At 39.5% G+C, this 13,870-nt stretch overlaps 1 protein-coding gene across 1 annotated transcript in view; it reads left to right on the forward strand.

Annotated features, from left to right (window-relative positions):
- Window positions 1–13,870, forward strand: part of LOC137189887 (polycomb group RING finger protein 3) — a 65,383-nt gene that overhangs the window by 33,571 nt on the left and 17,942 nt on the right. The window contains exons 4-6 of the mRNA XM_067600000.1: window positions 4,414–4,510; window positions 9,739–9,794; window positions 10,136–10,243. Coding sequence (XP_067456101.1) covers window positions 4,414–4,510; window positions 9,739–9,794; window positions 10,136–10,243 — 261 coding nt within the window. The remainder of the gene's footprint in view (window positions 1–4,413; window positions 4,511–9,738; window positions 9,795–10,135; window positions 10,244–13,870) is intronic.

A 13,870-nucleotide genomic window follows, 5' to 3' on the forward strand; every position in this document is an offset into this window, starting at 1 on the left:
GACATAAAACAGAGAGACAGTAACATGAATTAACTCAATCGTAGATATTTGAATGTGACTGCAGGTACATTTCTATTGTTGATGAAGTGATTGAAGTCTGTTCGACTCATTTTTAGTCGCTTTATGTGTCGTTGTTAATCATCTTCTGATATAAGTAAGTTAACTTTATTCATGTAGCACTTTTTGAAACAGAAGTTATAAAGAGCTTCACAGAGGAGAGCAAAGAAAAGACGAAATAAAAGAGACACAAAGGTATAAAAACAAGGGTTAAAGATCAAGAAAAAGTCAAAGACCGAAAGAATTTTAAGATGCTTTTTTTAAAAATGTGCCCTGATTTGGATTCTGACTTCAAAAAAGACCTTTTTTTCCAGATGTTGAGGTTGAAGGAAGGGTTTTTGCAGCAGAAAGAAACTCACAATTTAGATTGGAATCAATTTGAACAGGTGCGTCTGTTAACTTTGAGCGTTTGTGCTTATCGTTATGGGCCAGAATAATCCGTTTTGTCACAGTGAGGTTGTATAAAATTTAAAAATGCTTCCTCAACCATCCAGCCAGATACTTCCTGTACAAACCAACGAGGCCTCATGTTTTCTGCAGCCTCAGTGTCCCTGAAAGCATCACATGCTCGTTCACTTTGTGACAAACAGGAGCTTTTCTCTACAGACGAAGCCTTCTGCGTCGTACAGTACGCCAGCTTGTGTTACACCACCCGCCGAAGTGAAAAGCAAGTAGTACGACCTTGAATCAGCCGTTTTGTAAGGTCTAGAGGTCAGCGAGTGGACGAGGCCTCGGCCTGTTTACCTCATTTGCAGCCTTAAGTGCCTTTTAATACTCACTGAGTCACTAGAAGGCAGAGCTAACAGTGTAATTATACTGACATCAAGCCACATGCTGGTAGTTTGACAAGTACCATGCTGATGTTTTTGAAGCTCTTCTCAATTGTGAAATCATATCGTAGTTGTCTGATAAATAATGAAAGGCGTCTGTGGGGTTTTTAAGCTCAAGGGCGCTCTCGTCCCTGCTGCGTTCGGAGAAGTCTAATCGAACTTGGCACGTTTATTCCTGGCACAGTGTGTTTTGGCATTTGGGTCGGTCAGAATAATCTAATCAAAAGTGTGGAGTGTGGACCAATCAGTCGCTCTCCGGTTCGCCTGAAACAGATTAAAGAGAAACCTTTTTTGTTTATTTTAAGTGAGGAAAAACCTGTCAGACCAATCTTTACACCTGATTCTTGAGTATCTAAAGCTGACAGTTCTGCTGCTTTTTGACATAAACAAAACTAAACAATCGCCTTTTTTCCACATGTAATCTTTGTAGCATGAAGCATCATCTTCTCTTTATATCCTGATCTTAATCCCTAAATAATAAGCACATGCAGCTTTATAAAACAGCCATGTATCTGTTTTAGACATCTAAGATGAACTCAGACAGCGTAGTACCTCGTTTGTCCACTAGAGGGAGCTCTTGCACTGCGGATGGGAGCAGGAAAACATCAGAGTCTAGACGAGATGCTTTGATTCTCCCTCTCGCTTTGAAAAAAAAAAAAAAAAAGGGGGGCTCCACCACCGGCGATCTGAGACAAAGAGACTCACATCACGTCATCATTGCAGCTGTTCTGACAGACTGAAGCTCCACTGCAATAAAACTGAGACCGCAGTAGAAAACGTCAGGTGTTAGATGGATTTTATGGAGAAACACGTGCAGTGAATCACAGCGCCGGTTCTCACAATAAGTCTCGTGTTACGCACGTGAAAGGTTGGATAAGTGAGAGGTCAATCGTTAAGTTAAACATTCTGCAGCTTGTCACAGAAGTGCATCCTCTAATTTCTTTATTTTTCTCACTGTGTTGCATGTAGAAGTGAAACACTTAGTCACTTAATTGCTTAAAAAGTGTAATTTATCAAGCAAAAAAGCCAAACATTCACCGGTTCCAGCTTCTCAGATGTGAAGATTTGCTGCTTCTCTCTGTTCTAAATATTGTAAATTGATTATCTATCAGTTTGAGACTGTTTAGTCAGAACAAAACAAATAATTTGAGAACATCACCCCTCTCTCTCTCTCTCTCTCTCTCTCTCTCTCTCTCTCTCTCTCTCTCTCTCTCTCTCTCTCTCTTCTCTTTCTGTGAAATGTCTCTGGGCAATTTTTCACTATTTTCTGACATTTGATGATTATAAAAATAGCTGACAGATTAATCAATTAATTAAATAACTGTCAGTTGCAGCCGTACTTGTGGGTTGAAGAAATACATAAAACAAATCATAGATTAACTTGATGTGAAAACATAAAATGCAAGAAATGGCAACAGTTGCACCTGATTCATGAAATGAATGAATGAAAACTGACTACATCCTGACGGCAACGTTTACAGTTTAATTATTCAGGTGATGCTCTTATCATCTCGCTGGGAGTGAAGCTGTAGAATGTGATTTATCAATATTACAACCAATCAATATTAAAGTTGACTGTCATCTGTTTGAGTCTCATAGCGTGTTGGTTCTGTCACGTCTGTCTGTGTCAAATCATCTGTTTGTTGTTGTTTGTGTGTTTTTTCACACTTCAGCAAAAAAAAAAGAAAAGAAAATGAAGTTTGTTGAAAGTGAAAGATGTTCAGCTCATGATGTAATTAGTCTGCAGCTGCAGCTGACGACTCTTTTCATTATCGAATTGTGTTCTATAAACTCATAATCTATCATTTTAAAGAGGGATCAGTCACATGCACTTTAATGTATGTTTATGTATTGTTGTGTTTTCTGCAGTTCTGTATTTTGTTATTGAGTTTTATGTATTTTAAAGGCCTGTATAGCACGGACAGGCATTGCACACTAGCCTTAAACTATAAATGCTGTTTCATGCTTTACTTCATGCTTTATATATTTGTCATCTGGAAACAGTGAAAAATGTCACAGTTTCCCTAAAAATCCAAGGTGACCTCTTCAAATTACTCTCACATAGGAGAAAGAAAAACAAAGCGAATCCTCACAATTGACTGGTTGGAACTGGGGAATGTTTGACATTTTTGCTTTAAAAATGACTGAAATGAAAAGGTCACATGATATACTCCTATTCAACAAGTTCATATAGGTCTCTGAGGTCCCCAAAACATGTCTTGGCAGTTTTTTGCTGAAAATACCACTGAGATAATGCATTCTAGCAGGCCTCTCTGTTTCAGTCCTGTTCTCTATGGGATGTTTATGTGTCTATGCAAACGAGCTGCTGCTCCCCACGCCCTGCTCTGGAACTGGTTGTGGTTTTCCGGCTGTGATACAATGTGAGATTATATGACCGCAACAGGAGAGACTGAGGGCTGTTGACAGTATCTATATTCATACTGGAGCTGCAGTAGCGTCACTAATATTAGTATTACGGTAACGCTGAGTGTATCTGTGGACCAGAATGGACGTTTTAGCCTTGGCTCGACTGTGCCCAGCGGGCCACTACAGCATTATGAGCAAGTTAGCTGCTGGGTGCTAATCCAAGTTACACAACGTTGCCAAGCAAACAAATTCCTGCGGTTTGACTATTTCTTTTTCACACGTGCATCGGTACCTTCATGGCCTGTCTATCAAATACATTTACATAATGTTACAGCAGCAACAAACACGTACTGGCGAGGATCACGGAGCAGAGCGGGCTAACATATAACAACAAAGCTAGCTAAGCTAGCGTTGCAGTTCAAAGTTCTACATAAAGCTACATGAAAAAAACAGTTTCCACCATCCAACCTACGACTGTCGTTATCTAGTTGGCTTCAAATCAAGGCTCCACTCATTTTCTCTTGACTGTCCCTCAACAACATTGCTAGCACTATTAGCCACGCAACATGCTAACGCCAAGTTCAACAGCTGCTAAATAAACAGTAAAACAGCACAAAACGTGGCAAAACTTACAGCTTCCAAGTTTGAGGTGGGTTTTAGTGGGCGGGGATGGTCAGCTTGCTGGGGGGGAGGTCATATGTTTAACAGATCCCTTTATGATGTCATAAAGGGAGCCAAATTTAATCAGTGTTTTTGTACACACATTTACTGAAAGATGGAGCTGAAGAAGAAGAGAGAGGATGGTCTTTTCTCATAGTTTGGGCGTCTCTGGACACATCAGGGACACATTTATGTTGAAAAGACATGAAAAAGTGCATTTTACATAACGTGACCTTTAATCAGTTATCAAAATAGTTGTCAACTATTTTTCTCTTGGTCGGCTTATCAATTATTCCACAAATATTCAAGACTAATAATCAGGATTATTTCAGTCACAGTTACACAATGATGCTGTAAGTGCACTGAAACATTTATTTGTAACTGGCATCTGAAAACATACTATCTGCACTGTATATTTCATGGCCAAAGGATTAATTTATAAATCTATAGCTTGGAGAGTAACTCATATGTCATCTGTGTTTGTTGTTTGTGTCTCCAGTCTGTAGAAGCTGCCTAGTGAAGTATCTGGAGGAAAACAACACGTGCCCCACATGTAGGATTGTTATTCATCAGAGCCATCCACTGCAGTACATCGGGTGAGTGAGGGAACCACTGCATGCGCACACACACACACGCACACACACACACACAAGCACAGTGATTTGCTGTCTTTCTTCTCCGCTATCTACAATATACACCCATCCTCTCTCGGTTTCTCTCTGAACCCTGCACTCACAAACATATAGTATAGCGCACGCACACACACACACACACACACACACACTCATGCGTGCACACACACTGTTGTTGACAGTGCTCCATCAGTGTGCAGGGAATTACTTGCAGCCTCTGGGGGCATCAGCAGAACACTGCCAGTAAACAATAAACCACCAAGAAGCAAAGTACTGCTGGCCTTTCACGTTTTATTTCTACTCTTCTGCAGAACAAAAAAAAAAAAAACCCTTTGAACTTCTGTGGCCGATCTGCTGAGGGTGGTCTGTGTTTCTGTGTATATTTATAGAGACAGATACATAAGAAAGAAGACAATAAATTAAAGCTACACATCATAGCATCTACATCTGAGCTCATTTGCAATTCTGTTTCTTTAAAAAAAAAACTGTTGTTAATGTGGCCTATTTACACAACTGTTATTAATAAAAACACTGGAGAAGTTTTATGGTTCTTTACTGGTTGAATCCAAACGTAGCACAACAGATCAATATGCGCCTAATAGGGCATGCAACGACTCATTATTACAACGTAAAGTAGTCCCTTATTATAATATAGGCTATATATACAAAAACATACAGCATACAGAGCAATAAATATGAAGTTTTTCGAACAATAACAACTAGAAATTGTGATAAAATTACTATTAAAGCCTTTAATGGATCACAGGTGGGACGTCAATGATTTCGCCGTGCAGATTTTCATGCTTTACAAACAATAATTAAGGTGATTTGACTGATTAGTTTCTCTGTAACCTAACCTGTAATCTCTGTGCCCTGCATGATATCACATCACCTCAGCACATGATCAGAAACTGGTAACACACTTGATCTGTTATTGCTGGATACTTGTTGATTGATACTGAGACGAGGTGGAAGAGTTTCAAGTCATATCACAAAACTAAACTGGATAGTGAATTGGCATATCATATCTGTAGCCAACATGTATCTGAATAGACATTCTGGGTGAAGAAAGGTTGAATAAATCAATAAATACTCATAAAATAGTATCTCTATACCAGCAGGTGGTGTCATTGTTTGTCTAATCTATGAAGCCCTTTGAGATTATTACAATTTAACACATTTTGATTGAATTGAATTTTGAATACTTAACACTTCAGTACTCACATTTAAAGCAACTATATTCAGTATCTTTCAACATATAAACAGCAGTGTGTTGTGTCAGAGGTATCACTTGTAGTAATGAACCAACAAAGAATTATCACCCGTCTCTGCAGCTCCTCTCGGCTTTACGGGGCTTTACAGCGAGTTTCAGCTCATTGTTTAGCTGTCTGGCTGCAAATTTACTGTCTCGGTTCACTCTCAGCGCTCTCAGGCAGCTCTAAAAACCCCACTGTTCACTACCTGCCCAGCACCAAACGGCAAAAAGACACAGTCAGCAACTAAATGGTGAACATAGTGGAGCATTTAGCAGCTAAAGAGCCAGATGTTTCCCTCAGGAGATGGTGGAGACCAACAACAGAGCTAAAAGAGAGTCAATACTGGACTTATTCAGCAGGTGGACAGAAACACGACGCCAACTGTTTGCTAACAAGTTCAACATATCAACTTAAAAGATGACGTCAGTGTTGAGTTCACGACTCGTTTCAGCTGAACACAAAAAAATCAGTTAATGCAAGTTTAAAGAGAACAGGAGAAACCTTTAAAAACCCATATTAGTCAAAAACTAATCTAGAGTACATGAATCGCTGCACTTCTCTACTGCCTCTGTTGTAAATGGAAATGATAACCTTTACCAACCAAGCAAGACGAGACTCGCACCCCTCAAAATGTGTATAGACTGTATTACAAACAGAAGAATGGTAAAGGAAAAACCTCAATAAATAAATCTCACTAAGGCACTTTATATTGATTTTTAGTTTATCACCATCTGTTTATACTGAATCTCTCACATTTTCCTGCCAATAGAGGCGGTATAATACAAATATAGTTCATAGTTATAATAATATATATTACCTGTAATCAGCTCTGAGATGGTCAGGTAGTGTTGACATGCTTGTTAGCATGATGAGACTGTAGTGGACCGCAGCAAGTGCCTCTGGGAAATATTTAAAGCTTGTTCCTCCAAATGATTAAAACAATTTGAAAAAAGTTGCACCTTCTCTTCAAATGAAAGATTAAAGTTGCTTTTCTATAATTCCAATGTTGACTTGAAGCACATACTGTAGATTTTTGAAAATGTAAAAGTTTAAAGTGAAGAGGTGGCATTGTGGAAGTCAAGTCATCTTACAAGTGTTTCTGGAAGAAGTCCCCCTCTGTGAGGGATCGTGTCGTTCACGCCCCCTCCAAGCACTCATACATTAATGTCTGATTAATGTGACACACAAACTAAATGTGTACAAGCAATTTAGTCATTACTGTCTAAACTGCGCTGTCTGCAGACTCATTGTTTTGCAGGAAATGCTCCATTTCAAACACATTAGCTATCCGCACAGCTGTTTTTTGCCTCATTGTTTGCAGGAAATTGGAGCTGATGGGAAACATCACAAGTGATTTGAAGGCAAAACGCCTCACAGATGACACATAAATCCCATCTGCTCATCAAGAAGATTAATCAAAGTTGATGTCTGAGATTGAACTCAAAATAACACTCGGACGTCTCCTCACAGAGAATTATCTCAGCAGGACTAATCCTGCCACTTGTACTGTCAAGTGTGGCTTATGGTTTTAATCCTTTGTGTTCTTCTCATACTTGAAATTATTCTGGTTTGACAATGAATCCATCACAGAATCATACTCGCATAACTCAAAACATGTGCAAAGAACAGCCTGGCGTCACTCGGTTTTAGTTCTAGAGGGAAATTAGCTGGTGATGAATGCCAGCTAATTTCCCTGGCGAGTAAGAGTGCGTTAAACGTTTGTAAGGCATGACGTGGAGGTGAAGAACCACCAGATGTGAAGATGCCTTAAAACCGTTTAACGCACATCTACAAGTTGATTATCCTGCTTATATCGTGGTCATTTGCCAACAATATAGAATAAAAGCATTCGCAAAGTTTTGGTGAAAGTTTTGCACTCAAAATCAAAAGGTTATGAAGCAAGAGCTTACCGTTGTCATGACAACTTGCAAAACTGTCCATGCCGCCAGCCTGAACCGAGGCATAAAATTCACGTAAGGTGTCATTAAGCATAACCGCAGAGTACGTCTCCAAATCAGTCTCTCAGTATATTAACTTAAATTTTGTTGCCTTTTTTGTTTTAATCTTCTCTTCCTCTATCATTTTAAGCTCTTCAGGCGCCGTTTTTCGCTTCTTTCTTTTCTTCTCCGTTTCTTTTTCTTCTGCTGCGTCCCATTCTTCAAAACTTCATCACGAGTAAGCTTTGACAGCGGTGCTCTTTAATGTTGCTATGGTTACAGGTCGGGTAGCGGATGAATTTAGAACATTGATTAAACTCGAGCCGAACTACGTGCGCAATAGACCGTTTTAACGCACAACTGCTGGTCAGTCAGAAAAGAGTTTTCACCAAGATCTTGGTATAAAATTACTTTTTCCCTTGTAAACATACATATGTTAGTTCTTGCTAACCTTAAAGAATATAAACCTTAAAGGCTTATCATCTAGGCGATCATCTATATTGTCATTTTGTTACCTGAAACTACTCTAGAGGAACTTCAGCTCCACAACACGACTGTTGAGGATTTTTATATAATTCATAAACACATTTTACCCATTTAAACATAAATAAATCACCTTAAAATCAGCACGGAGCATCAAGAAACAGCAGTCGGCTCATCAACTGCTGAAAGTCAATATGCTCATCAGTCAGTGCTCCCTGAATGCTAGTACAGGGTTGTTTTGCTAAAAGTGATATTTTCTGGATATTTAAACCCTTAAATGCATAAATAGTAATCATCATGTTTGTTTTTCTCATTAGGTCAATATATAATAGTAAAAATATTTTATTTCAGAGACGCTTGCTTTATAGGCCATTTTTATCAAATCATTATTGAACCTGGTAAAAGTTTAACTTCACTCAAAATGGCAGAATAAGAAAACAGCATTATGAAAGGACAACACAGACAACATACAATATCTAGACCAGAGGATCAAAGACCATTAATATTATGTAGTTGTAATATACCTTCAGATATACACTCATATAATACTGATAGACTTTATATAGCTGCAGAAAGGTGACAAATAAAAGGGAAAAACTTAAAGAAATGAACGGAGAAACAACCACAGAAGCTTCCATATGGAGCACGAGGGGTTAGTGAACAGTTTGAGGAGTATTAAATGACACCAATCATATGCTGTGGCTTTCACAGTCACCAGATCTCAACCTAATCGAAACACCTGTGGGATATTTTGGAGCAACATGTGAGACAACGCTCTCCAGCATCGTCACCAAACCACCAAAATAAGGCAATATCTTCTTAAAAATATGGTGTTCATTCCTCCTGTGGAGTCCCAGCCTTTTAGAGCTCTATGATGAGGTGAACACAGACATTTGTATAACAGCAGATCTCATTAACAGTGTTGGCTGTGAGAATGCACTACCAGCTTTATCCAGCAGGGGTCAGTGTTTATCTGCTCTCTGGAGCGAGCCTCAGCGTCGTGGCAGCAAATTCTGACCCCACATACAACGACTCTCCCGCCGGACAGCAGGGGAGACAAACATCAGGCTTTTTCTCAAGTATTCCTCCATAACATTGCAACAAACTCACCGTGTCGTAGCCGTTAGCCGGCTGCTAAAACGCACCGTCATGGTGACGGCAAACCAGAGCTCACACTGTGCACCTGTGTCACCTGCTTCAAACGGGGAAAGGTTATTTAACACTGACTGACAGAGCATATGCTCCACACACAGCAGCCCCAGAGCCTGCGTCATTTGCATTTTTCAGTCTCTTTTAAAACATTTGACATTTCTCCATAAATGTCGTCTTGTGATTTTCAGCATTTATTTTCAAGCAGTGAGTGGTGGCCAGGGTTTTAGATTATGCAAAAACAGTTTTACCAAGAGTATAACCTCATAATATTTCAGTATTTAGTAATGAGATGTGGGGTTTACACATTCAGATGCTTTTGGCACATAATATTTCCCATTAACTTATCATTTTCTTCTTTTTCTAGCCATGACAGAACAATGCAAGACATTGTCTACAAGTTGGTACCCGGACTTCAAGAGGGTAAGCATCATGTATAATTTTTTGTTATGCTTCAACCAACCCACAAATTATCTAACAAACCAATTAACCTCAACAATGTCGTTATAATTGTGTCCTAATGATGTCCTTGTATCACTGTCTGCAAGCTGAAAATATATAGAAAAATACATTTTAATACAATATTCTTGCTGTTATTGATGGTCTTACAGGAGCTAATGAAGCAGGTTTCAGCCCACAGACATAATAATCACACACATCACTGGATTGTAAAAGCCTCGCTGACTGCAGTGACCTTGGGAAAAAAAAAAAAAAAAAGACACTGCCCTCTCTTATTTTCTCCCTTTCTCTTCCCCCCGGTGCAGCGGAGATAAAGAAGCAGAGGGAGTTCTATCAGAAGTTGGGGATGGAGGTGCCCGGGGACATTAAAGGAGAGCTTTGCAACATGAAGACTCATCTAGATCAGCGAAATGGTACGATCCACCCCGTACTTCCTCTTTCTGCCGTCTCTATAAACAAACTCAGAGGACTCACACATAACATTTTGTCTTTCCTCACACGTTTACCATCATGGAGGAAGTCCAGATGGTAGTCGATTCTCTCAGGTCAAATGTTTTACCGAGGACGGCCTGTGTGTGAATCCAACAACTAAACCCCCCGGTGGCTTTAGTAACTTGATTTACCAGCTGACCTACTTGGTTTTTTCCTGTGTTCAACATGACACTTAGTTAGTACACGTGGGTCAACTCGGTGAGGTGTTCAAACACACCAACAAAAAACAAAAATGTGTAGGTTGCCTTACAAAATGAGTACAATTAAGTGGTGGGAGATTTTTAAGAATTATGGTTTGCCTGAGGAAAACACACAGTTAAACACATTGTAGTTTGCATATTTATGAAAACTGAGCATAGATTTGTATTGTTTGTTTTTCTAAAATCAGTTGATTTAGTTTGGACTCATTAAAACTGACTTAATACTTGACACAATCCCCCCCACATACCACCAGCATCGGTTTATATTCATAGTTCAGCGTCTGGTTGATTCAGCGTCTGGTTGATTCAGCGTCGATGGCGCCGCTGCAACACTCGACATTCGTACATGAACAGGCTGTATTGTTGTTGGTTTTTTTTTACAGTATCTGTGTTTACATTCTGTCATTTACTTTGTGATATTGAATGTCAACAGGAACGCTCACCTAGTCTCATCACTGAATAGGAGACTGTTGCCGTGCAGTCGCTGTGATAGAGAGCAACAATATGCAGCAAGCAGAATGCAGAGAAGATGGTTTTGATAGTCATTGTTGTCTTCAGCTCAGAAACTATCTGCATCCAGAACTTGTAGGAGAAAACACAGAATATATATGAATGCAGCCTAACTATGAATCCACCTTAAGAATTAAGAAGTACCAGAACAAGAAAAACCTTACATTGCATTGCAAGACATCAAGAAGCACATTTTCTCTGGAATAATAATTTTGGTGATTTATACAACAATAATGAACCAAAGGGGAGACACTCTTTCTTCAGGTAACACAAACTATAATGCCGTTTTAATGGTAAATAATAATTTTAATAATGGTGCTGTGTTCTAGGGTTTCCCACAGTGCAACACATGGTAATAATGCTGATATGCTTAAAGTACAAACGGGAGATGTAGAGATGTAACTAAACAGAGAACACAGAGATTCAGTTAGTAGCTGCAAAAGTACTGAAAGATGAGCACAGCAAGACTTTTAAAAACAGTGTTTTTTCTCTAGTTGCTACCCCATCCACACATGATTGATTGATTTTTGTTAATTTTAGTGCACAATAACCAGGATGGCCACATGATACATCATAATGTACAGTCCCACAAATCCAAAACATTTAAAGTTTTGAGTTTAAATGATAGAAATGGCCCGTTATGATGCAGTGTTTTCTGTCTTAACTGCCATCTGTAAATCTCCAGATTAAAAACACCTTCAGACAACCAAAACAAATCAAGACATCTTTGATTGAATCTATTCAAACAAACGATTCCTCAAAGTCGCCGTACAAAGTGCAGCGGAATACAAAATGAAATTCATCCTCCACAAAATGAGTTGAACCACGTTTAGTCACCAGGTTCAGGTCGCAAGACACGGCTTTGGTTTGAGTCGCATATTGGGGTCACTAGCGGGGCCACAATACTGTAGTCCGGTGTGGTGATCCCCTACTGGGAGGCTACAGGCTGTTACACACATGACTTCATCGCTCGGCTCAACTCGGCGTGATTAAAGTTAAACTGTAACTGTGGAAAAACGGCCAATTCTTACATTTTTAAACACTCTACATTTGGTTTTTTGTTGTTGTTGTTATAAAACTGCAGTGTGACTGTCTTGCTCTTCACATTGTTCTATATAAGGATTGAAGTCCTCAACCTATAATAGGTAACATTAGAGGCACAGCCACAAGTAACATCAGAAGCTATTAAGCAGTAGAGATGAAGACAGTTTAGCCAATCAGAACGAGTCCCAGGTCTACTTGTTGTGCACAGTGACTTTTCTAAAACCAGCTCTCTCTTCGAAGGGTTGGTGTAATGTGTACCCAGAGGGCTGTCATGCCGGCAGGCCTAATCGCTCGCTTAATCCCCCCTCTCTGATTTTGGTAATTAAGGCTCAAATGGAAGTGGAACTGCTCTCTGGCTTCCCTGCCTCGTCGCTCGAAGTCAGGTTTAGCTACAGCGCGCACACACACAAACATACATACACCAACACACACACACACACACACACAAACACATTTTAAGCATCATTTGCAGAGGCGCCAACAGAAATAGAAAGCCAGGGACTCCTGGATTTCATTTCACCGTCATGTCCGCTCAAATACAAACAGAGAGCATGCCTCTGGCCCTCCGCAGTGAAATATTTTTGACACATAAACTAGAAAATCAAATGTGTTGCATCATTTGGAGGCTCATTTACCAGAACCTCACTGAAGTGGAAACTGTGAGGAGGTTTTCTCTCGCGTGTCAGTAGAGGTTTTTTTTTCTAAATTTGAAGCTGTTTTGTCCATTTGGTGAAATGTGAAAGCCGCATAATTTGATGTATTTCATGCAGGTCATAGTGAAAATACCCAGCATCCATCTTGCCACTACAGGAGTAACTTTTTTCCTGTAAAACACACACAGATTTCAGTTGTTTGCCTCCAGCGTTATTCCCCCACACGAGAAAATTGATGATGCTCATTAGCTCCTATTTGAGAATGGCAAACCAAAGCTAACACTGAGTAAAGCAGAGATCACACTACACTAACTACAGGTGACAATGGGCACTCTATGACAGCCGAGCAGAGCCGCATTACACTCGATTAAAGGTTCATTACTCAGAATCCCTTTCTCAAAGGTCCTTTCTAACCAGCTGATTAAAATAAATCTCTAATTCCTGAAAGCTGAATTCAGGAACAGTGATGTTAAAGATGCAAATGTGAATTTTGGTGCAGAGAAATGCCAACGTCTCCCTTTCAACAATCAAACGACTCATCGGCCTCCTGCTGGTAGGCCCCCATCGATCCTCCCACACAAAATTATTTAGGAATATCCACCAAATTAGCACAATATAAACTAAAATACAGCAATAAATGAACGGGGACCATACAGATAATCATTGTTAGATACAGATATACAATGTAATGTAATGCAAACATCTAGCTGAAGCATAGGTTTAAAACTACTGTAGATTCAAACAATCAAACAAATGAATCAGGATAAAAACAACAGGACAGATAAAACAGACTGTGCATGTGTCTGTATATGCATTAATTGTATATGACTGTGTATACATTGACATATCGGTGTGATAAAGGTTTTAAAAACGTGATTTTGATACAGGGTTTTATAATAATGGTGCACCCAAGTTGATATGAAAATTACCCAACAAATTCTCAATTATTCAAATTACCAATAGCTAAGTGATACGCTGTGAGACTGGGATTATTTAGGGCCCTGTGGGGTTTGGGGCCCCGGGGTAGTTGTTCATTTTGCCCAGCTGGTAATCCAGTCTTGTCTGTTGGTGTGAAAGGTGGCTCTGAAAAAGTTGCAGCTTTCTTGATAGTAAATGGCAGCTGTACAGTAGTCTGCTTGGA

Source organism: Thunnus thynnus, chromosome 9 (assembly GCF_963924715.1).
Source record: "Thunnus thynnus chromosome 9, fThuThy2.1, whole genome shotgun sequence".
NCBI classification, from domain to species: Eukaryota; Metazoa; Chordata; class Actinopteri; order Scombriformes; family Scombridae; genus Thunnus; species Thunnus thynnus.